This window comes from Phocoena phocoena, chromosome 20 (genome assembly GCF_963924675.1).
Source record: "Phocoena phocoena chromosome 20, mPhoPho1.1, whole genome shotgun sequence".
Classification (NCBI taxonomy): Eukaryota; Metazoa; Chordata; class Mammalia; order Artiodactyla; family Phocoenidae; genus Phocoena; species Phocoena phocoena.
Window position 1 is genome coordinate 8,527,339 of NC_089238.1, and position 26,081 is coordinate 8,553,419.

At 43.5% G+C, this 26,081-nt stretch overlaps 1 protein-coding gene across 3 annotated transcripts in view; it reads right to left on the bottom strand.

Annotated features, from left to right (window-relative positions):
* The window catches only part of SAE1 (SUMO1 activating enzyme subunit 1), a 72,962-nt gene that overhangs the window by 31,867 nt on the left and 15,014 nt on the right, over positions 1-26,081 (bottom strand). For all 3 annotated transcript variants that reach the window (XM_065899148.1, XM_065899150.1, XM_065899149.1), the window contains exons 2-6: positions 25,785-25,896; positions 21,014-21,187; positions 18,698-18,840; positions 17,110-17,209; positions 6,123-6,228 (exon numbers count right to left, since the gene is read on the bottom strand). In XM_065899148.1, the coding sequence (XP_065755220.1) occupies positions 6,123-6,228; positions 17,110-17,209; positions 18,698-18,840; positions 21,014-21,187; positions 25,785-25,896 (635 nt within the window). The remainder of the gene's footprint in view (positions 1-6,122; positions 6,229-17,109; positions 17,210-18,697; positions 18,841-21,013; positions 21,188-25,784; positions 25,897-26,081) is intronic.

A 26,081-nucleotide genomic window follows, 5' to 3' on the forward strand; every position in this document is an offset into this window, starting at 1 on the left:
GGGTGAATACATTGCTCGATAAAGTTCTTGGTGAAAATGAAAAATGTGTCTTTTATTTTTACTTAAAAACCAAAGGTACTTTTTGGCCAACCCAGTAGAATGTTACCAATGTTTGACTTGAATAACAAAATCAAGGCCACTTTTTAAATTATATCAATTTCACGTAGGAGCTGGGACCTGCACTCAACTCTGGTAGTCCCCAAAGCCCGTCTTTTTCCCTGACACAAGACTGCCCACGACTCTACTTGGACTACACTTCCATTGCTATGGCTGACCATCAAAACTGGCCGGGCAAAACTACAGTTAGACCTTAAGACAAACTGGAGGACATTTTGTTCAAATTCACGAAACAATTTCTAGAAATTTTAAAAAGAAATACACTTAAAGTGAGTAAATTTTCTGGCATAAATCACACCTCAGTCAAGTTGTCAAAAGTACAAAAATTAAAAATACAGAGACACAAGGAAGAACTTTTATTTTATTAGAGTCACTGACTACCTAGAATGAGAAGAGATTTTAGAAACAGGCAGATAACAGTCCTATCACCTTACAGGTGAGGAAACAAAAGCCTAGCAGCAAACTGACTTACCTGACTCAAGTCGCAAAGACAGTTGACGGCAAGTATATTTGGCAAAAGGCAACTTCACGCGTTGGAAGCTACTATGCTCTCCTAGATAACCAATGAAGTCAAATTACAGGAGAATCTCACAGCTAGTTATATGAATGGCCCCACATCAAATCAAAAGAAGTATTTCTTTTTTTTTTTTTTTTTTTTTTGCGGTACGCGGGCCTCTCACTGCTGTGGCCTCTTCTGCATTGGCAGGAGGACTCTGAACCACTGCACCACCAGGGAAGCCCCAAAAGAAGTATTTCTGAATATAAGAATAAGGTGATACCATACACAAAAATAATCTCAGAATGGATTAGAGACCTAAATATAAGACTGGACACTATAAAACTCTTAAGAGGAAAACATAGGAAGAACATTCTTTGACATAAATCACAGCAAGATCTTTTTTGATCCACCTCCTAGAGTAATGGAAATAAAAACAAAAAAAAAAAACAAATGGGACCTCATGAAATTTAAAAGCTTTTGCACAGCAAAGGAAACCATAAACGAGACGAAAAGACAACCCTCAGAATGGGAGAAAATATTTGCAAACAAATCAATGGACAAAGGATTAATCTCTAAAATATATAAACAGCTCATGCAGCTCAATATTAAAGAAACAAACAACCCAATCCAAAAATGGGCAGAAGACCTAAATAGACATTTCTCCAAAGAAGACATACAGATGGCCAAGAAGCACATGAAAAGCTGCTCAATATCACTAGTTATTAGAGAAATGCAAATCAAAACTACAATGAGGTATCACCTCACACCAGTTCGAATGGGCATCATCAGAAAATCTACAAACAACAAATGCTGGAGAGGGTGTGGAGAAAAGGGAACCCTCTTGCACTGTTGGTGGGAATGTAAATTGATACTGTCACTATGGAGAACAGTATGGAGGTTCCTTAAAAAACAAAAAATAGAATTACCATATGATCCAGCAATCCCACTACTGGGCATATACCCAGAGAAAACCATAATTCAAAAAGATGCATGCACCCCAATGTTCATTGCAGCACTATTTACAATAGCCAGGTCATGGAAGCAACCTAAATGCCCATCAGACAGACAAATGGCTAAAGAAGTTGTGGTACATATACACAATGGACTATTACTCAGCCATAAAAAGGAACGAAACTGGGTCATTTGTTGAGATGTGGATGGATCTAGAGACTGTCATACAGAGTGACGTAGGTCAGAAAAAGAAAAACAAATATCGTATATTAACGCATGTATGTGGAACCTAGAAAAATGATACAGATGAACCGGTTTGCAGGGCAGAAGTTGAGACACAGATGTAGAGAACAAAGGTACGGACACCAAGGAGGGAAAGCCGTTGGGGGGGATGGCGATGGTGGTGTGATGAATTGGGTGATTGGGATTGACATGTATACAGTGATGTGTATAAAATTAAGGACTAATAAGAACTTGCTGTATAAAAAAATAAATAAAATAAAATTTAAAAATTAAAAAAAAAAGAAAGAATAAGGTGATATACTCAGAAAAGTCAGCTTAATACTTACAAGCTGAATTCTGGCAGAAGTCTAAGCTGCCGGCAGGACCCAGGGAAAGAGATCACGAGAGCCATTTCCCTCTACTTCCAGAAGCTTAGTCCAGTCCCTAGTCAAAGGAGTTAATCAAATATACACCAAGAGCAAAACTCCCAGACAGCAAAGCAGGTCCTCATGCTCATTGAATTTGGAACACTCCTTATACTTCCAGTTGCAGCACCTCTGGAAAGACACACAGGGCTCAAAACGACCCAAGAGGGCAAAAAAAATATCATCAGGAATATGCATATGACGCCACGCAAGAAAAGTTAGGACATGTCATCTGCCACAAAGAGAAAAGCCCAGGAAAGGCTATGTTGGATATCCAAAAAACTCAGGAAGAACACTGGGGATGGTGTGAAAAGAACTAGATCCTGGAAGAATCAGGAGACTTGGGTTTTAGACCTAGGCCATGGGGAGTCACTTCCCTTCTAGGCCTCATTCTTATAAGGAGAGAGTTAGCTTAATTTGTATTTGTATGCCAAATCAGAGAGGGAACTGCAGGCAGTGCTGTTTAAAGGATCCCGTGGCTATGAGAAAAGTGGCTGGCCAATGATAAGGCCTTATTAGCCACGTCTGCCACAGGTAAGGGATGGAGGGGAGAGTGGGAAGCGCACAGCTGCCAGCCTTGGTCTAGACGGTATGATATGTGGGGCTGCCTCCTTTTAAAATTCTCTACTACAGGGACACTTCCCTGGTGGTGCACTGGTTAAGAATTCACCTGTCGGGCTTCCCTGGTGGCGCAATGGTTGAGAGTCCGCCTGCCGAGGCAGGGGATGCAAGTTCGTGCCCTGGTCCGGGAAGATCCCACATGCCGCGGAGTGGCTGGGCCCATGACCCATGGCCACTGAGCCTGCGCTCCGCAACAAGAGAGGCCACAACAGTGAGAGGCCCGCGTACCGCAAAAAAAAAAAAAAAAAAAAAAGAAAGAAAATTCACCTGTCAACTCAAGGGACACAGGTTCGATCCCTGGTCCGGGAAGATCCCACATGGCCGCGGAGCAGCTAAGCCCATGCGCCACAACTACTGAGCCTGCGCACCTAGAGCCTGTGCTCTGCAACAAGAGAAGCCATTGCAATAAGAAGTCCACACACCACAACGAAGAGTAGCCCCCACTCGCCACAGCTAGAGAAAGCTCGCGCATAGCAATGAAGACCCAACGCAGCCAAAAATAAATAAATAAAATAAATAAATTTATATTATATTTTAAAAGCCTGCAAAAAAAAAATTCTCTATTACAAAACTATACACATAAAAATGGTTAAGATGGTAAACTTTATGGTATGTGGTTTTTACCATAATAAAGAAGTATTCATAATTAATATGACTATTAATTATGAAGGTTTTTTTATTAATTTTTATTGGAGTATAGTTGCTTTATGAACATAGTTTCAATCACCAAATCCTAAGCCCTGGAACTTGAAACTAAAAAGATAATTAGTACCATTTAGAAAGAGAAGTAAACCAGTGTAAAGCAATTATACTCCAATAAAAATGTTAAAAAAATTTTTTTAATTAAAAATAAAAAAAATTTTTTTAAATAAAAAAGAAAAGAGAAGTAAACATATGGAGTATATTATCCAACAAAGTGTCACAGGCAAAAAACTAAAATCCAATAGGATTGCTGCTATGATAATACTTACTCAAGTATGGAATTAAGGGTAAACTGAGGGACTTACCTGGTGGCCCAGTGGTTAGGAATCCGCCTGCCAATGCAGGGAACGCGGGTTTAAGCCCTCCTCTGAGAAGATCCCACATGCCGCGGAGCAACCAAGCCCACACGCCACAACTACCGAGCCTGAGCTCTAGAACCCGCGAACCACAACTGCTGAGCCCGCGTGCCACAGCTACTGAAGCCCGCGTGCCTAGAGCCCATGCTCCGCAACAAGAGAAGCCACTGCAATGAGAAGCCCGCGCACTGTAATGAAGAGAAGCCCCCGTTCACTGCAACTAGAGAAAGCCTGCGTGCAGCAACAAAGACCCAACACAGCCAAAACAATTTTTTTAAATAAATAAATTGTTTTAGAAAAGGGTAAATTGAGTCAATCCTAAAATTCTACTACACAGTTGCGAAGTACCTCCCACCTCCAAGCACATAACTATATTAGGTCTCTAGGACTTGCTGTGTGCTAAGCCCCTTGCGTGTGTGTCACGCAAGCCTCACAAAAGCCCTCTGAGGCAAGCGCTATTAACACTCCCATGGTCAGAGGGGAATCTGAGGGAGCCTCAGGGAATTTAAGTCTGTGGCTCAACATCACTCACCTAATAAAATGACAGCGCCAGGACTGAAAGGCAGGTCTGTTTTGATTCCAGAGCACTAGTTCTGAACTGTGTACCACTGCCTGCCATCTGGGTCACAATATTAAAGCTCCTGCTTCTGCCTCACGACCTGTATACTCCCAAGCCCCTTGTAACTTCTGATAGTGATGGTCAGCAGAATCCATCTGGATTCAATAAACATTTTCCCCCACACTGTCTCCAGGCCATTAGTTTTGCCTCCCCATCTCAATGATGGGCTCCTGAGGGCAGGGGTGGCCACATGCCTGTGTCTTCATCAATCTGTACCTTTTAAAACGCCTGTAAGTGGGGGTATAGCAGCTGCTTCATGTGAATGTGGTGAGGCTCCAACGAGCTAATACCCACAGAGCACTGAGAATGGAGCCCGGATGCTTTCATTACCTGGGACCTCTCACAGTATTTAATTAATTAGACTTCAAAGACCTGGGCTGCTCTTTTGCCATCTGCATTCTGCGTCCTCAGGCAAAACACGAGCCTCTCTGGGACTCTGTCTCTTCATCCCAAGAAACCAAACTGCGGATAATTCCCACCTTGTCCACCTCATAAGGGAGCTGTGATGATGAGATGGACAAGAAAATACTCTGGAAACTGCAAAGGGTTAGATCGGGGTCTCTCAACCTCAGCACTATCGACACTGGCAGCCAGATAACTCTTGTCATGGGGGGGCTATCTTGTGCCGTGTGTCATAAGATATTAAACAACATCCCTGCCCTCTCCCCATCCCACCCCCAGTCATAACAACCAAAAATGTCTCCAGACACTGCCAGTGTTCCCTGGAGGACAAGACTGCCCCTGGCTGAGAGAATCCCCAGGTTATGGTAAACTCAAATACTGGTTGACTCCTTTTATAAGCAGCAGTTAGAAACGCTCAGGCTATACCCCAAACCTTTCCAAATTAATAGCTGTTTACTGAGGGCTTTCTATGTGCCAACATGGGTGGGGGGAAGCTGGGAAGCACATCCCCAAAAGTACAAAAATGTCGAGGTGACTTTTTTTGCTCTTTTTCTGGTATTTTCTATAACAAATATGGATTATTTTTACACTAATTAACAAACCGATGTTATTTATACACTTACTTGGCTTACTGTGAGAACACGAGTAACCTTAATCTCTCTGTGCTCAGTTTCCTCGTCTGAGAAGTAGGGATAGTAATAGTATCAACTCCCAATGGCTCTTGCTAGTAAGCACTCAATGTTTATGATTATTATTATAAAAATAATATTAAAAAATAGAAGTGCCAGGCACAAGAACACTAAGACGCCAACCAACACTTCACCGACGCTCCCTGAACACCAGCCACGATGGCGCGAGCGGGGAAAAAGACTTCAGGAGAGGAAGACTGGTTTTAAGGCCCAGGAAGAACTCTGAAGAGGGAAAGCAGTGATGAAAAGAGCTTGATTTATGGCACTGTTATCTCAGGCTCAACTTTAGAGGGCAGTTCACTTCAACAAATAATAAAAAAAGCAAAAATCGTTAAGAAACCAGAGCTCAGTGACAGGCCTCCTCTCCATTCACTCTGTTGTTCTAAGAGGCCACTGAGAACCAGCTAAGGGGGAACTCCACTCGCGGCAAACCTCAAGAAACCTTCTGGCCCCTGCAGCCACATCTGCAGAAATCAAAGCACAAATCGCGCGCTGGGAAGCTCTGCTTCCAGTCCTCACCTTGAAGGAGAAAGTAATCTGGAGTTGTGCGCTTGAGAGCTGCCTTTGCTTTATCACTGCTCCAGTCCACTTCCAGCGCTTCTTTGATGGAGCAGAAGACCACCTTCTGTTGAAAAAAGACAAAATTGCTTAGGGATAAAATATGTTGGCTTTAAATCACAAGGCAGTAACTCTTCACCATTTCTAGGAGAAATGTCATTCTGTAAGGTTTACTGTTCATTAAAAGAAGCTGAGGCCCATTCAAATCCAATAAATGTTTATTGAGCACTTACTGTGTGTTCCTCTGGGCACTGGGGACACAGAAATCAATGACATGTACTCCCTGCACTGAAGAAAGACAGAGCAAAGCTAAAGACCTAGTTCCATTCTGGCTCTTTCTTGAACTCTGGTGATTTACGCCACGGAAATACCTTCATAAGTGACCAAGAATGTGTATCTAAAGATATTCAATAAATTTTCTTTGTATTAGTAAACAGAAACAAACAACAATATTCATAAATAACAGAGAAGAAAAACAAGCAAAGGGGATGGAATGAAACCTCCAGGCTGTGGAAATGGAAATGGCATTTGCAAAAGCTCTGTGGTAGGAGGAAATATGGTTGAAACCTATTAAGCTAAATCAAATTTTCTCAAAAAAATGCCAAGAGACAATTATATTTTTAAATATAAACAACTAAATATGAATGAGAAAATGGTTTTCCTTTCCCTTTCCGAAACAATTAAGTCCAAAAGCCATTTGCTGAGACTGAGGAAGGGCAGGGAAACTGTGTGTGTGTGGAGGGGCTGGGTGGCCTGGTTGGAGGGGACAGAGCAGGGCAGGGTAAGAAGGGCATCCCCAAGGGCAGCAACAGGAGACTGATTACATCCAAGGACTTGATGCAACAAGAAATTACATTGAGAATCTGGGGAGCCAGGTTTCTCACTGTCAGAGAAGAAGAGAATTAGAAATATGGAAAAGGAGAAAAGTAGAATGAAGCCTGTGGTGAGAGTTATTGGCATGAACTCGTTTTCTATATATATAGGCAGATAAAGAAATAAATGTAGATGCAAGTGTTTGTATGTGTACACATACAAATATTTACCTGCTGTGTCCACTGAGAAGGTCTAAAAGCAATGATACTCTGATAGCAATGAGCACATCTAACACCTAGATTTTGGTTTCTAATCACCTCTAAGAGAAACATTTCTCCTTGGAGATATGACTGATTTCAAAACTGGGGCAGCAGGAACACAAGAAGAGCCTGAAACAAGGAAAGTCCTCAAAGAATGATGGGCCATGTCAAGAGGTAATAGGAGCCAGCTTAAAGAAGCTTCCACTGGTCAAATTTGAGAATAAATATACTAAAACAATTTGAGGATAAAAATAGATTATAATACTTTAAGTAAACTATAATCCATTAGTCCACAGACCTACAATTAACTAATTAATAAAGTTTGATAGGAATGCGGTATTTACATATTTTCAAAATACCTCTCTACAGAATACCTATTAGTCACACAGGGGAAAAAAACTGTTTTCAAAGGAGCAGTCTGGCAAACAATCTTACTCATGATCAAAGTTAACCTTACCAGTAGAGGGGCATGTGACAACCATGCACCAGACCACAGCATGCAATGAGGAGCAGCCATGTTGTGATACTTTTGCCAAAGATGTGTAGCTAGAGTCTAATCACGAGGGAACATCAGATGAACCTAAACTAAGGGACATTTTACAAAATAACTGGCTTAGCAACCTTCAGGTGTCATGAAAATCTAGATGCACACATGATTCTGAACTGGATCCTTTTGCTGTTAAGGACATGATTGGAACAACTAGTAAAGCTTGAATGGGGTCTGAGGATTAGATGGCAGCGACGTACCCATGTGTATTTCCTGATTTTGATGGTTGGTTTCTGATTAAGGAGGATGCCTTGTTTGAGAAAACACAGACTGAAATATTTGGGAATAAGGTGGTAGCACCTTACTCTCAAATTTTTGTCAGTACTAGCTACTTTTACCAAGTTTAAGATGGTACATGTGTGTAAGCGTATAAATAATTTCAAACTTACAGAGCTGTGCGTCTTTCTTCCTGTCTTCTCTACACACACACACACACACACACACCAGATATTTTAAAAATAAAAGAGAAAAAAACACAACAAAGGTACAATTTAGCAGGCTAAGTGAACCAAGATCTATCAACTACCAGGCAGCTTGCTGAAGACCGTAATGGATTTGAAAGATGAAAGCTCAAATTGCTGGTGAAGATAAAACAGTGTGGTTTTCAAGGTGGCTTTCTGCCTCCCCATAATCACTCCTTTGGGGTCTGGATCCATTGTAAAAGCTAGCATACAAGATGTTTGTACTGCCCTCAAACCTTTTGGTCAATGGGTCTGTTTGACCTTAACAGATAAGTCACGTAGTTAGCGGAGTGACATTTAGTGCCTGATACAGACTTGCCAGATCCTTCTTAACAAGTCTTACAATGCAGATCAAGCCATCAGCAGTATGGTCTGGAAATGCCATCACAAGAAGAAAAGTCTTAACCAGGTTTCAGAAACTACCAAGACCTTAATTCAGAATTTTTGTAGTTTGTCTGGCAAAGACCAATGCTAAGAATCCACTGATTTGTTAGGCCATTATATGACAAATGAAGGGAAAAAAGTTGTTTTTACAGTCTTAGTCCCAGGCAGGCCCACTGCTAACACTTTCAGGGCCTGAGGGTAAGAGTACAAATGAAAACCCATGTCTACATATTTAGTTATAAATCACACTAATAAGTTATTAAGTATATTATATTCTCCTGCGTTGACAAATAAGCCTTCTTCATAACCACCTGGAAGACCAGGCTCAAATCTGGAATTCTCACACTCCTTGGGAGTACTGTGCCAGAACGAGATACCCTGGGAAGGCCGCACCCGCACCCCTTCCCCGCTCTGGCTCTGACTCAAAATGCAAGGGGCTTTGCACTTAACTTTGCAAAAGGCTTTGTCCATCCTTCCCCCCCAAAACATCCACCCCTCACGCCTAGGCATGCAGACATTGTGGCAAGGTCTATACTCCAGAGGCAGATCAGGGAGGAAGCCCACAAAAGCCCGGGAAGTAGCCTGGGGTTATCTGGGCAGGAGATTCCAGGGGTCCAGGTATCCAGAATGTGGTCTAGAACTGGAGGAAGGCTACAAGATCCAGGCAGATGCAGCTCCTTCATCCCATGGGATCCTTACCCTGTGAGGGGAATGGCTGGAGGAAGGCCAGAGTGGGACTTTCTATAGCACCAGGGCCAAGGATAGAGGCCCCTTTCCCTCCTCAACTCTAAGGGCAGAATTAGACTCAGTTCTGCCACTAACTTGTGACCTTAGGCAAATGAATTAACCTCTCTTGGGCCTGTCAGTGGCTGACAACTTTTAGAGAAGTTTCCTGGTATCTGAGGAGGAGACCCCCTGTGGCCTTGTCTTTAGTGTGTACCAGCCCTCCAGCCACAGGTGACAAAGCCAGGGGTGGACACATGTCCCAAGCCAGACCCATCAGATTGTTTCTCCTGGGAATTGTGAGTATGAAAGTTGGAAATGGAGACACATTAATGTCAGAGCTCTAAAGAGAAAGGCCAAACCCCTGCTGCCTCCGAGGCTCCCCAGCTGCCCTGGTCTTTCCCCTTCTCAGATCACAGGAGCTACTCCATGCTTCTTGTGCTACTCCAGCCTGCCTTCAATTAACGTCCCCTTTTCTGGTTCAAGGTACCCAAAGTCTACTATCATGGCTCATAACTATTAAAAATAAAACAAAACTTAACCAAGCTGCCTATCTGTAGTAGCACAGATGCAAAAGGTGGTGCTTGCCTTACCGACCTCACTGGCATTGAGTTTATAAAAAGCCCGCTCGACGGTGCTTTCAAGGAATGAAGAGCTTTTCAGATGAAGCAGCTGGCAGTGCCTGCCAGGTAGTAGCATCCACCACCCCCCTGAATGAAGGTAACTTTCACACCTCACTCATCCCTCCCGCTCCTCCATGTCCTTGGCTCATGGATCCCTCTGCCTCGAATGTCTAACCCACTCCCCTCCACTGTCCATTTTCTCCCCTGACGATTCTGGGCCTTGAGGATTTCAATCTGAGAGTCTAGTTAAGACTAATAATAAGCCCTCTCACACCGTTAACTGATCCCCTCTCCTCAGATGGGTAGCAGCTTCCTGAGGCAGGGACCACAGTGAAAGGCACAGCACTGAATGGACTAGATTTTCAATAAATACCCCTGAGCTGACAGGACCTACCTGCTTTTCATTTGCCGAAAAGCCCAACAATAAATATAAAGATGAATTCTCCACACAGTCTATCAGCTATCAAATTAAGGGGTTGTGCTGGGCCATTTAGAATAGTGGGAGACTGCAATAACCTCTGTGCAACAGGAAACTGGCTCAATAGATCATGGCAAGGCAAAAGGGGGAAGACCGACACACACAGCCATTCAAAATCATGTTCTCCAATTGTACGCCAACTATATGTCAATAAAAAAATAAATAGAATAGAACAGAATCATGCTCTCCAAAGTAGACATAAAGATTTGAGGAGTGCTTATGAAAATATATGGAGTGGAAAAAGGAAAAGACAATACATATGTATGTCACATATTACATTAGATCATTATATATGTCTTGCATGTACTAATATATATTAATTAGTGCTCTAATTTATTATGTACATGCATAAAAAGAATACTGACATCACTGGGTAACAGGGTTCACATTGTCTCAACTTGTTCTGTATTTTCCACATTTGGGACTTGTGAACCTACTTTACTTTTTAGATCAGGCTGAACATCTATAACAAGTGATACAGATCTGGATGTAAAGCTGAATGTAAATCAGAATTGAAACAACTTTCAAACTACAGATTTCTAGGTCTAATTTCCACACCTACTCATGGGAGACTATAGTTTTCAAAAGCATATTAACAACTGACAACCACAACCCGAGACAGTTTTCACACTCTGCAGAGTGGCAAAAGAGCCTGAAGTTACCAAATGTTACTGTTACATGCTGCTGGGTTTGGAATGTAAATTGAGGAAACTATTTGAGAGCTATTTTTCGGGGTCTGGTAAAGTTGAAGATGTGCACATCCTAAATCTCCTATATCCTAGAGAAATCACACACTTACCCAAGGAGATTATCTACACACACACACACACACACACACACACACACACACAAAATGACTGCAGCACAATTTGTAAGAGCAAAACCTTACATACCTAAATGCCCATTAATAGGAGAATAAATAAATAGTAATGTTTTCACACAACAAATACTCTATGGTCAAAACAAAAACAAAACAAACAAAAAAAAAAAAAACTGCAGTGCTTGCTGTCCAAGAGAACTTGCAATGATGACAAGAACATTCTGCATGTTGGTGCTTTGCAATATGGCTGCCACCAGCCACCTGTGGTTACTGAGCATGTGAAATGTGGCTGGTGAGACTGAAGAACTGAATTTTTAATTTAATTTCAATTTCATTAATTTTAATTTAAATAGCCACATGCGGCCGGTGGCGACCATAATGGACAGCAAAGCCCCAGAACCACACACAAACACAGATGGCCTCACAAACGCAAAGCTGCTCTTAAGAAGCACACGGCAGCAAACATAAAACGCAAAACCGACTTTTAAGAAGTTAAAAAGCACACCAAACAATTCTATGTTACTTGGAAAAACAAGCACGTGCAGTGAGAAGAAATGCCCAGAATAAGAACCACGGCTGACGACAGTGGGTGCCCATGCCGGCGAGCGGTAACCAGGGGGCCTCGATCACATCAGTAATGTTTTATGCTTTAAACTGGGTGGTGGGTACATGGTGACTAGCTCTACCATTCTTAATTTCATTTTTAATTTATACCTACAACACCACCTAATAAGCTTTATTCCACTGTTTAGATTTACAAACACATGACAAAACACCATGCCAAGCAGGGCTATATCCACCCCTCCTGGATACCTTATTAAATCCACACAAATGTACCAGCAGCCCTGAGAAGACAGAGAAAGAACACCCAGATTGGTACAACAGTACTGGGAACGTTTTGGTTTTTAAGTTGGATAGTATTTGTTTTACCGTTATGTTCCATAACTTGCAATGATGTCGCGTGATTTTTGTATATTGAATATCTCTCTCTCACTCTCACACACACACATACACACAAGACTAGACTGTGCTGTGATGATGGGAGGGACTCCTCTTCTTCATCCGTAGAGCCAAGAAACTTCTCTCAGGCGAGACAAGGCACCACCAGCACCCACCCCACACTCCACAACTGTCCTACCTGCAAAACCTACTATCAGCAGTCCACCAAATTCTCTGCGATTTGCACCCTGCACCTCCCTGCCTGCTCCCCTCCTCCGAACCAAGTGATTCTCTGACAATTTAGTTTTGAACCTCTCTGGCCTGCAGGTTCTGGTCTAGGCAACCCAATGACTTACTTCTACATATTCCTAGCCAAGAACTTTCTCTTCTTTAAAAGTCTGTTCTCTCAGCTCAGCTCAAATAACCTAAACTATGAGAACTAATGTACTACAACATTAATCCATTTATTTGATCACAAAGAAAGTTAAGTGAATAAATCCTTTTTACAATGACAATAATCTCCTCCAGAGCCGGGTCACGTTATGATGCTGGAACAGCCACAGCTACACTGAACAAACATTTCCTGGGGACTTCCCTGGTGGCGCAGTGGTTAAGAATCCACCTGCCGGGCTTCCCTGGTGGCGCAGTGGTTGAGAGTCCGCCTGCCGATGCAGGGGACACGGGTTCATGCCCCGGTCCGGGAAGATCCCACATGCCGTGGAGCGGCTAGGCCCGTGAGCCATGGCCGCTGAGCCTGCACGTCCAGAGCCTGTGCTCCGCAACAGGAGAGGCCACAACAGTGAGAGGCCCGCGTACCGCAAAAAAAAAAAAAAGAATCCACCTGCCAATGCAGGGGACACAAGTTCGAGCCCTGGTCCGGGAAGATCCCACATGCCGCGGAGCAACTAAGCCCGTGAGCCACAGCTACCGAGCCTGCGCTCTAGAGCCCGCGAGCCACAGCTACTGAGCCCACGAGCCACAACTGAGCCTGCGTGCCACAACTACTGAAGCCCACGTGCCTAGAGCCCGTGCACCGCAACAAGAGAAGCCACTGCAATGAGAAGCCGGCGCACCGCAGAGTAGCCCCCACTCGCTGCAACAAGAGGAAACCCATGCGCAGCAAAGACCCAAGGCAGCCAAAAATAAATAGATAAATTTATTAAAAAAAAAAAATCTCCTGAACACAAGTGTGCGGGGTACCGCACTAGGAACAGAGCAGCGAACAGAACTGCCCAGCCCGTATGGAGCTTCAACTCTAATGAGGGAGACCCTGACAAGTAATCTGAGGTGTAACCAGCATTACAAATCAACGTGCCACAGGAAAGAGGAGGAACTACACTAGTCACTCATCAGGAATGCTGCTTTAAGGATGGGGGTGAGAAGAGGATGAGAGAATTGTCAACAAATTGCTCACAAAGGGGGAAATCAAAATAATGAATCACTCCTCAACTATGGAATTTCACAACTAATTCATGAAAAAAGGATTACAGTGCCCAAATTAGTCACCCACTACATCAGAAGCAGTGGTAAGATTAAATCTGTAGTTTCTTAGCATGTCAGAAGCAAATCCTACTTTACGTTTAATCTTTAAAGAGCTATGATGGAGAGTGCCCACCACCAGGCATCTACCTACTCCTATCGGGCAGCCCCCTAACAATAAAGAAACATGAGCAGCAGCACGGGAGCACGCTGGTGGCTTTTTAAAGCTTTCTGGAGTGATCCCAATTTTCACATACTTCATCCCACCATCCTCACAAAACTTCAAGTTATCCTAGAAACTCCAAGGGGATTCACCTTGTGGGTGGTAAGGTGCGCCTGTGCCCTTCGCCACTGCCTATGCTCTCTCCCCGACTATTCCTTCCTTCTTACTCTGCTGTGTGACCTTGGGCGGGATTCCTTAACTTCTCTTGGCTTTAGTGTCAGCTGTAAACGGAGACAAGAGGGCTAATTTGCTTCCCTGCACCCAATACAGTGCCTTGTCCACAGCAGGCATTTTGCAACTCGCAGATACAGCAAGGGCTCGCTGCTTGGAGCGAGGAAGCCAGAGTCACTCCGTCTCGACAGCTGTGCCTTTTTTCTTGACCCTATTTCCTGTGACTGGATGCCGGTCCTGGCTTTGGTGCTTGGCAGACTGTCCTTCACATGCCAACTCGAACAATTCTTCCTCTGGGAAGCCTTTCCGGACACTTCCTCATCACAAAACCACTGCAATCTCCTTTATCTACTGCATACTAGAGCCCACATCAGGTCTGTGCCCAACACCTGTTTCTGACGAAATCTGTCTCATCACTTCTCCTGGGCACCAAAGGAAGCAAACAATCTACTACTGCATGCCTATCTATGGGCTGGGCATTTTCCCACTGCCGTATTTATCATGATGGCACAGGTGCTAGAAAGGCCCAGCCAGTGTCTTCCTAGACGGTGTGAAAACCACAAGCTCTGTTTTTCCTCTTTGTTTTTTAACGTTTCTAATTTAGGAGCACAATGTGTACCTTGAAGCAAAAGTGGCTTTACAACACTGGGTTGAGCCTAAGGGAAAGGGGGAGGGGAAGGGAACCCTAACCAGAAGCCTTTCACAGGAAACGGGAAGTGGCTGCTTCCCCACCCCCATCCTGCACGCTGAGCATAACCCAACTAGTTGAAAGGGCAGAATCTAAATCAAGGGATTTTTGAATTGGAGGAAAACTTCGAAATCGTGGAGTAGTCACTGCCAAAATGGAGTCGGCGTGTTATTGCAAGGTGGCAAAGCCAAGGCCCAGACCCTGCTCAGCCCGGTCCTTCCCCAGCGCTCTCTCGGTGAGGCTGCACAAAGACAAGGTTTGGAATCCCAGGGATTGTCATCAGGAATGCACTGAATGCCTTGGAACCTTAAGGGCTCAGGGTTGGAATCCAAGCCTGAATTGTCCCCGTGAAACAGCTGACTAACAATGTCAGCTGGGGAATATTTTGATACCTTCAAATTGGGCCCCAAGTAGGAAGAGGCCACACAAAGAGCTGTGTGACTGAAGAGCCCTAGGAATGGTACGCGAAGGCCGCCGAGGGCCTGCCAGGGCTGCCCACATTCTCCTCATAGCTAGCTAAAGTGGCTCCCAAAAGAGGTTTCCAGATCTGCCCCAGTGGGCACCATCAGAATTGACTCCCAGGAAACTTCCAGCTGTGAAGGGCAAACAAAGCTAGGGCTCTCTGCATTTGAATGTGAAAGACCTGCCTCAATCAGAGAAGGCCCTTAAGCCATAAAACCCTTCACACCAAGGCCAAGTGTCACACTTGTAAGAGGGTGTGATTTATAAATTGAAAGCACCCACAAAAGCTGCTTTTGTACTCCTCCCTTAGTTAACAATTTATCTCCCCCACCAAACTCACGGAGCTATTCAGATAAAGCTTGACTGGGCCTCAAAAAGAAAGAAAGAAAGGAAGAAAGAAAAAGACCCAAGTTTTGGCCAAAACACCAATGTTCACTCCGGATAATTATGGTCCTATGAATAGACACTAAAATTAGGGCTTAATAATTCCTCTGTATTACACTCACAGCATCAAACTATTCCAATACAAACATAAAGAGCAAGGAAAAGAAATCTCCAACACAGCCTTGCTGGAAACTCAAAAGAGTTCCACTTTTGTGGTTTTCTGCAGTCTCTTTTGTGGTTTCTGCACTCTTAGAATCCCCCCTTTAGAGCAGTTTTAACTCGACGCCCTGACCAGCTGTTTTTCTTTCTCAACGTTTAGATCTACAAAGCAAAGAGTAAATAAGGGCTTGGCCATGTCTTTCCTCTCGGTTCAACAAAACCAATTCTGGCCACTTCATCTTGTTTTTTTCCCCATCGCATGAATTCCCTTCTCAAATTCCAACACTAGCTACAAAACCATCATCTGTCTACTGATTCCCTTCCCACTCCTCTTTCTATAACATGAATTACAGCACCAATCCTAGTAGAGACTAAGCCCCTAACGTAAACTACATTAAAATATATATATATGTATATATATATACATCTGATAACACTTGTCAACATTGAGACCTTTCTTCTTAAAAGGTTATTTGGTAGGAAAAAACCAAAAACTTTATTTTAAAAAAGCAATTAAGCAATTCAAGTTTAAACTGTCTCCCTGCCCACTTAGGACCTTACTAAATTGTCTATCAATCTGAAAGAAAAAAAAAAAAATTTGTATAAGAGTGGGGGCTTCCCTGGTGGTCCAGGGGTTAAGAATCCGCCTTCCAATGCAGGGGACACGGTTCCATCCCTGGTGGGGAAACTAAGATCCCACATGCCGCGGGGCAACTAAGCCCGCGCACCTCAACTACTGAGCCTGAGCTCTAAAGCCCACGTGCCACAACTAGAGAGAAGTCCGTGCGCCGCAACAAAAGATCCCGCATGCCACAACTAAGATCTGACTCAGCCAAATAAATAATTAAAAAAATAGATGTAGCAATAATAAAAGTGACCTAAGTTTAAAAAAAAAAAAAAAGAGTAAGGGGCTGTGCTCAGAAACAGTCTTTCTGATGCTGCTCCATACATCAGAGGTGCAAATCTGTGGCCCACAGAGCAGGTAAGTCTTGCAGGCGTGTTCTCTTTAGTTTCTACAGGGTGGATGGAAACAGCATGCAAAAAGGTTGCCGGTATTAAAAAGTTTGGGACAGAGCATATTAAAAAAAATCTTTCTTTCTCATTCTCTTGAAAAATCACATCTGACATCACTAGGTCCACATTCCCTCACAGCAACAGCCGGCTGGCACCAAGCACAGCTGCCCCTTTAAATGGGACAAGCGCTGGCCTAGTCTGTCCAGACTCCCCCCCTTCAGGACTACATGCTTGCTTCCCTTGCTGGCAATGGTTATGGCCCATAGCCTACAAGGCCCCAGGGCTTCTGACCCTTGACACCACCCCTCTCCTCCACATACCTTTTTGACCATGGTTGTCTCAGATGAATCAAGTTTGGCTCTCTTGGTATCAGGTCCATCTTCTACTCCTTGACTAACTTTGGCAACTTTGGTTTTCTCCCTAGAGGGTGACAAGGGGAGGGAATCGAGTTCTACCCTATGAATCATGCCATGAGAACAAAAAGATCATCAGTGGCTCACTGAATAGGATGGTGGTTAAGAGCAAAAGCTCATACAGATCTGGCTCAAATCCCAGCCCGGCCACTGACTACCTGATGCCTCACTTACCTGCTATGTGGGAGTAATAACCCCTGAAGAATTATCAGAAGAGAAATAACAAATTGCTTAGCACACTGCCTAGCACATAGTATACTCTCAATAAACTTTGTAAACGTTCCACCTGAGTCATGAGATAAAGAGCTGAACTCAATTCCTCCTCTCTGCCATGGGGAGCTCACACTAAAGTAATCTGGCCTTCTTTTCTCTACTGTGACTTCTTTATCCATTTATAAGGTGCCCAAAGAACTAGATTTTCTTAAAGTCATAAAACATAAGAGATACAAGAGGGCTTCCCTGGTGGCGCACTGGTTGAGAGTCCACCTGCCGATGCAGAGGAGGTGGGTTCGTGCCCTGGTCCGGGAGGATCCCACATGCCGCGGAGCGGCTGGGCCCGTGAGCCATGGCCGCTGAGCCTGCGCATCCGGAGCCTGTGCTCCGCAACGGGAGAGGCCGCAACAGTGAGAGGGCCACATACCGCAAAAAAAAAAAAAAAAAAAAAAAAAGAGATACAAGAGATTTTGAACATGTTTGTCCTTCCCCCATCTCGACTTTACAGGCAAGAAACTTGCAGACTGGAGAAAGTTCAGTGACTTGCCTAAGAAGCTGAACAAAAGAGAGCAGTTCTTGACTCTTGGTAGGAGGCTTCACCTACCACACAGGGTCTCTCTTTACCTCTCATCAGCAAGGGTGGTGGTCAAAAGTTACAGCCCCAAAACCAACTCTTGTAGTTTTACAGCACTGGTATCATCTGCCATCTTTCATCTAGAAGCTAAAGGTTCAAAACACTGCAGGTCTCATTACGTGAGAATCACCATGGTCTGTAACCTCAATGTTCAAAATGAGAGGAGGTCTGTTTGTTCTGCCAGAGCAGTCTCTAGACCTTGGAGCTTTTCCAAGGTAGACTCTGGCTGAGTGTGCCCACAGAGTTGCCCATCCAACTAGTACTCATTTTACCATCTCTCAACCTGAACACACGCAAGCCCCAGCTGGGGAACAAATGTTTACAATCCGAGCAGGTTCTCCCTGAATAGAAAGTGTGGCTTCACCACCTGAAGTCCAAACTGATCAGATACCCACATGGTGTGTTTCGATCACCTTAGAACTGCTTTCCTCATGCTCTAGAGGAGACCATCAATTTGGAAGGCAGGGGCCACATCTCCTATAATTCTGAGCACACAATCTATATATTCAGTAAGCTGTTAATGAATTGGTTTCCCAAAGTTCTAAGTATTATAGTTAAATACTTTCCTTAAATGGTTCATTTCCTACCAGTAAATAGAACTACATTTTGAAAAGGCTTTATGTTCTCTCCTCCTCTCCCCAGACTTACTCTACAAATTCATGCTCTCCAAGATTGGCAAACGTGTATCCGTGGTAGCCAAAAACATCTCCCGTAAAGAACTTGATGCTATTTTTGTGACAGATCTGGTCAACTTTAACTATGATGTCCCTGGAGCAGCAAGTCAGACATACCTGCAGAAAGAATGAAAGTGGTCGGGTGTGAGTTGTGCAGACTGTGAATCACCGCCCCGATGTCTAAATACACCTTAACGAACAGTCTCTCTGGGCATGGCTAAAGCCAGTTTCAAACTGGTACAACAGGTTCTTTGGATGCTATGGTTAGAAGACAAAAGAAAAGTTGCAGGTTTCAGTGTGTAGAAAATGTAAATCATGAGACGGTCACTTCACCTTCTGCAACCAAAATGAAACGTGTTTAGCTATTAAGTAAAAGGCACTCGATGAATTTATTTCCCCTAAACCATGAACATACATAAACCACATTTCACAGTTTTCAGGAAAAGGAAAAGACAATAATATAACTTAGAGGAAGTTATTTCTAAATCATTAAACCTATTAATATCTGAATAAGCTACAGCAAGAAACAAAAGCAGTTTTTTAAATTTACCCAAAGGTCATGTTTAAATACAAGGGCATTTTTCCCCCTTCTTTTGACTGATATGTTAAGATAAAGAAAATAAACAAGTCCTGTTGAGATTATTTTTCCACAGTTTTCGATGTGAAACTTTATCTGAATTTAAGGACAAAAGAAAAGGTTACAGCCCAAGTGACCTCCCATTCAGACTTAGACAATGAGACGGTGATTCACTCAGTGGAATTACCAATGTTGCTCTGAGGCCTCTAAGTTGTGTTCCAGTAAGTTGAGGTATTAGAAATCACTGCACAGAACACGACCTTTCAGGAGAAGCTTTGTGATCAGGGCCAAGAAGACAACTTCTAAAGTGCACATGTTTTCTTCTGAACATAGAAAGTTGGAGAAGAAATTTCAAAAGGATTTTCATTTGATAAACCTCTTGCTGTTGTCTGGCAGCCTGAATACTGAAATAACGCTCACAGAGCAACGTGTGTCTCTGCTGCCATTCAGAGGATGCAGTCACCCGAGGAAAAGTCAAATCTAAAAGATAAGACAGGTGCAGCTGAACATGCAATCAACTGACCGAATGGAGCCCTGCCGTCAAAACTGAGCGTGAAAACCTACGAAGACCAGTCAAACGTGGCTCAAATATGAGGAAGTCACGCCTGCCCTGTGCACATGCGTTATACAAGCAACAGCCCCATGCTTCAGTTCTAACAAAGCTTCTAGTTGCTAGAAGTTCAAAGGACACCTAGAGTAAACCAAATGTGGTTACTACGGATAAAGAAATGAAGAGATGACTTATGTCCAAATGGAAAATGTTCCAATACCTGGACTTACAAAACAGAATAAAAAAAAATTTTTAAGGGACAAGATGCACAGATGATCCATCATTCCAAGCCCACATTTGAACAGATGCACATATGAAATACAACAGTGTGAAAAACAAAACTACCAAACCCAAATTCTAACCTCTCACGTGATGGGCCCTTCATTTAAAAAACAAGTAGATCATCTGTGACTATTGCACGGTTATCCAACATTTGTTAAGCTTTTCCAGGGTACAGGGAGCCATGGCTGAAAGGTCACAGACACTGAAACAGAATTTAACTTATCCTTTCACCTCTGCAAAGATGTGGCAGTGTAATCAAATGAGGCTCGATATGCCTCGTTTGGCTTAAGACTGCAGTGATTTTGTCTAGTTAACCACGGCAACACGGTCAAAGTGGCTCTGTGCAAGAAAGAGACAGAGACAGACCGAGATCAGGTGTGCTCTTTTTAAAGACAAAACACAAGCTGTAGTTTGGTATTTCTAACAACAAAAAAAAGACTCTGCTACAGATATTCACCAACTTGTTAAGTTTTCAGAAGAAAACATTTGCAATAAAATGTATAGAAGCTATGTGCAAAAATTCTGGAAGGAAGACAAAACACCAATGATAAAACCTGGTCTTGGGAAAAATATGCCCAAAGAAGAAGCCAAAAGGCAGCAACTCACAAGCAGCCAGCGCAGATCCAACAGACTGGATCTGCCTACCGACGCACTCAGCATACTAAGGCAATGCACTGATAAGGCATATACACTAAGGCAATATAAGACTTCAATCTACTGGGGCACTATATTAAAACTAAAGAATGAAACAGCTTAAAAATTTACTTGGGAAAAAGCTCAGATTTGAGATTCTAATGCGCCAGTGTACCTAGTATACATACAACTAGTGCTTTAATTTGCTGAATTCCGGAAGCAGATTTTACATTCTCTATGAAACTTACAGCATCAAATTGCGTGAAAAACGACTCAGGTTTCTTTTCTATATTCTCAGTGTCCACTTTCACATCCACCATGGGGTTGAGATTCTGTGCGCGCTCCAAAGAGGCTTCGGCCCTGTTTCGGCCAATAGACCCAGTACGGATCAGGAACTGGGCTCCGGGGTCTTCTGGAGATACCTAGGAATGATAATTTTTTTTTTAAATACTTGAAATTGGAGGGAAAAACAAATGAACTTTTCCACTTTAAAGAATAACTAAAACATCTGCCATCTAATTGTAGTACTACTGTTCCTATAGGAGTCTGCCCAGCACAGACTCCCTACACTCTTTCCTTCTGAGGCTTTAAAATAGACATTGAACTTTTTTTTTTAAACTGGGCACTGATGGTTAAAGAGCACCCCCTTGTGTTTATAATGAAAATTCACTCTAAACAAAAGAAGTCCATGCTTTCTTAAGTAAATGTTTAACTGCTAACAAAATGACATAATCATCAGTGCTAAGAGTTGACCAAATCCCTACCATGTGCCCAATTCTAAGAAATCGGAGAGAGACATAAGTAATTTAAAGGATGTAGTCCCTGCCTACAAGTGGTTTAAAATCAGACCCACACAAAAATTAGACACAGTTAAGAATGTTTGAAACGAACTCTTAAATTCAATTAAAACTCAGAAAGGAGGACAGCTGAGCAGAGGTTGGAGAAGAGGGATAATTTCACTCATAAGGCTGGACATCAGCAGAAGAGAGCCTCAAAGACAGATAACATAGTCACCTGACAGCCACCAATAGGATTACAGATTCCACTGTTCAAAATGCATTTCTTCACACATCAAACATCTAATTTAATCATGAATCTCCATGTACAACCCCGCCACCTTCACCAAGACTGGGTTCAACAGAAGTAATTCTCCTCTCCTGCCAACTACCCACAGTATACACTCTCCCTTACTATCTTTCCTCCAAGCAAATGAGCTGGTCCTCCTCCCGTTCAAGGCCAGCCCTCTAACAGTATGCTTGACCCATCCCATCCCATCCCAGGGATCTCACCACACACAGCGAGATCGTACATCATAGTGGTTAAAAGCCATGCTCTAGGATAATTCAGGTTGGATTCACAGCCGTGATTTGAATCCTGGCTCAACCACCTAAATGTGTGACCTTGAGTGAGTATGAGGGAATCACATGTAAAGTGAGGACGTTACTAAAAGCGATGGCACTGCTAATCACTCCACCAGGGGAGTCAGTACTACCTGTGCCCTACTCCTTGGCCTCACAGCTCCCGGCTCTCCTTCTCCCCCGCTGGACATTCCAGTTTCTATATGGGCCCTCTTAGGTGCAGCTGTTCTCAGGATTCCACCTCAAAATCATTCATCTTTTCACTCTATATAGCTCCATAAACCAATTCCATGCCTTATAGTTTCTACAAAAATCTGCTGTTATTTCTCAAATTGCTCTTACTGGTACAGATTGCTTCCTGATCCATCTGAGTCTTATATTAAACTGCCCACCAGAAAGTTCCTCCTGGAGATCCCATGGGCCAATCATAATCCAATTCCTATGTTTGTTGTCTCTGTTAACAAACAGAGACATCTCTGACGCATCCAGTCACCAGAGCCAGAAACCTGGTCTTCCTATCCTCTACACTTCCTTGATAGCAGCCACCAGGTGACGTGGCTAAGCGCATGGCCTCTGCCAGGAGTCAGACCGCCTGGGTCCTGGTAGTACCACTAACTGCTGTGACCTTGGGCGGGCCAATACTTCACTTCGTTTTCCTCCGTTTTCTTATGTGTAAAGCAGGAATGATAATCCCTACATCTCAGAGTTGTTTTGAGGCCTAAATGAGATACTACAACTACAGCTCCTAGAACAGCGTCCAGCACTTACAGTAAGTGTCAGCTGTTGTACTTCCTCCTTGCTTTCCCATATAGAATCCTACTGACTATACCACGGAAGCATCTCTCACCTCTCGGTGATTCTCGCCATCTCTATCCTCACTGTCATTCCACAGACCCTTTTCATCTCTCAAACTATTAAAGCAGCCTTCTAAGTAGTCTTCTGCCCCATATCTTGTGCCAACCACAGTCTACACAGTATTAGTGATCTACAGAAAGCCCAAAGCTGAAGTCAACCCTCACCCATCTGAAACTCTTCAATGACTCCTCACCACCTAGAGAATTAAGTACGTTTACAGCAGAGCTTACCAGCTGGCCCTTCGTGACTTGGACCTCACCTGCAAAATGCAACCCCCCCAGCACCGCGGGCTTCACACTCTAAAAACACCAAACTGTTATATTAGATTTCTACCATGCTGTCTTGTGCTAATGTCCCCTGCCTAAAACACAGCTCCTCAAACCCTGAAAAACCTCTGCTTGTTTTTTAAGACTCAGCTCAGCACTCCAGGAAGTCTCTCTCATGTCTGCATGCCACAACCTGAGTCAGGTAGCGTGCTCTGATTTCTGGAAAAAAATTGAGGATGGGAAGCAAATCTTGTGCATTTTTCTATCGCCAGTACCTAGTCTACTTCAGGGTAGGCAGCAGGTGCTCTTGGATGCTTGCTGACATAAACGAAATGAAAAACTCTAAGGGGCAGGAATTAACATCTTCAATTTATAGATGAACAAGCTAAGTCTCTGTGAGGTTAATTCCCTTTCCCAGCTTCAGAAGGTGTGATTTGAGCCCAAGCGTTCATGATTCCAAAGCTTCTGAAAAATGCAGCACCATCTTCCTGGGACGTTCCTAGTCAGGGACAAAAGCACAAGCAAACTACAAAAGGCAGAACTACCAGAGAGTGTTCACGAACTATGAAATTTATGAGATGGGAGTCAGGCTGGGTAAGTTGACTGGGACCAGGTTATACGAAGCCAGTGGTTCTCAACCCTCCCTGACTTTTAGACTCACCTGGAGAACTTTTATTTTTAAATAACTCCCCAAATATTCTAAAGCACAGATGGGACTGAGAACCACCGTGTCAGGCTTTGAAAACCAGTCAGAGGAGTCAGGCCTTACAGCAGAAGGCAAGTAGAAGGCACTATTAGTCTTTAAACTGAAGAGGCAACTGTTGACTCCAACTCTGGGTGGCATTCGTGCCAGTGCCGAGGCAGTGAGAGAACCACATCACATGGCCTCAGTGTTCTCTCATCCCCATTCTCAGACTTCCCAACCAAATGAGGAAACTACCATCCCATTGTGGTTTCGTTTTTCCACACCAACGGCCTCCAGGTTTTGGAACCATCCTTCCTTGGGTCTCCACTCTTACCCTCTCTACCCAGGCAAACAAATTCTTCCCCTGGATGGGGTGTTCCTGCCACTAGGGGGCACTGTGGCTGGTGGGCGGGGGGATGTCAAAGCTGGGAGGGTTCAGTTAATTATCTGGCAGCTTGCTTGCAGGGATTTTCTTTCCTTAGAAAGTTTTGAATTCAAGTCAAAAATCAATTTGTGACTGTGATATTAAGTGAGCCAACCTATGTGTCTCTTCGTATTACAGGAGAATTAAGACAACAAAAATTCTAGATATTATTTTCTCCTGAAACTCCAAACAGGAGAGCTTTTAAAAATGTCATTAACATTTACTTTTGTCTACAGAGCCTATACCTCACATTGTGTGTGCTAGTTACCTAGCATGAGACAGGACCCCTGTTCATTGCCTAAAAGGAAAAAAAGACACAAATAATATGTGACAACACAATTTTTGAAATATTTTAACTGAAAAAATACATGATTTCTGGAATTTGCTTTAAAAAACTGTCCCAAAAAATACAGGGGAAAAGATAAATAAAAAGATCAACAAAACATTGGTATCTGTAGAAGCCAAGTAGGTGAGGTGTCAAATATTATTCTACTTCTGTATATATTTGAAATTTTCTATAAAAGAAAACCAAAATGTCATTGAAGCATGAGAATGTAGACAAAGCAGCAGTTATTTTCACTTTGGAGAAAAGACAGGTCAGAGAAAGCTACATAGGGGTTGGGCACTATAGTTCTATTATCAATTAAATAATATTTTATCATATAATTAACTATTGGATGCTTATTACATGCAGGCACTACATTAAGTGGTCCATATACATTCTCTCTGATCCAACATTTCCCAAGGTAATGCCTGTGAAGCATCTCCATCAAGATCTCCTGAGATACCTGTTTTTCTTCTGAGATACCTTTAAAATGTATATATTCCTGAGCCTGACCTCAGACTTTGTAAAGTAGAATCATTAGGGGTGAAAGCTACACCAAAACAAAGCCCCAAGGCAATTCGGTGGTTTAAAGGTACAAATTGGAAGAGCACTCCTCTACTCCTCACAATCACCCTCCAAGGGAGATGCTAACTCCACTTTACAGACGGGAAAGGTCATCACCCCGTAGGATATGGTGGAGCTGAATTCAAACCCGGTGCTGGCGCTGTCATGTCAGTCTCCAAGGGCTACAGTGCCACTGACGCCAGCCCTCCTCTTTCACAGCCCAGAAGGGGCAAGTAGGAAGGCACGAAATCTCCACGTGTTTTTTTTTTTTTTTTTTTTTTTTTTTTTGCGGTAGGCGGGCCTCTCACTGTTGTGGCCTCTCCCGTTGCGGAGCACAGGCTCCGGACGCGCAGGCTCAGCGGCCATGGCTCACGGACCCAGCCGCTCCGCGGCATGTGAGATCTTCCCGGACCGGGGCACAAACCCGTGTCCCCTGCATCGGCAGGCGGACTCTCAACCACTGCGCCACCAGGGAAGCCCTCTCCACGTGTTTATACCAAAGAGGGGAGATGGCGAAGGAGAGTGATAAGGCGGCAGCTCACCTGCTCGTGATCCAGCATGGTCAGTCCTTTCACTCCGGCCAGGATGAGATTCTTGGCGATTTCAGCCCCGAGTCCCTTCATGCCAACAAGAAGCACCCGGGAGGCCCGCAGCCTACAAGGCAGATATTGTCAACGGGATGAAAGAGGACAGTGGAAGGTCTCTGAATTATTGAAGAACAAAACAAGACAAAAATAGGGAAATGATCTTGGATTTCATTAACTGCACTTAAGCATCCAGGCCTCAAATCTTGAAAAAGAGACAGGCTCCAATCTATCCTGCTGAGAACAATTCATTCA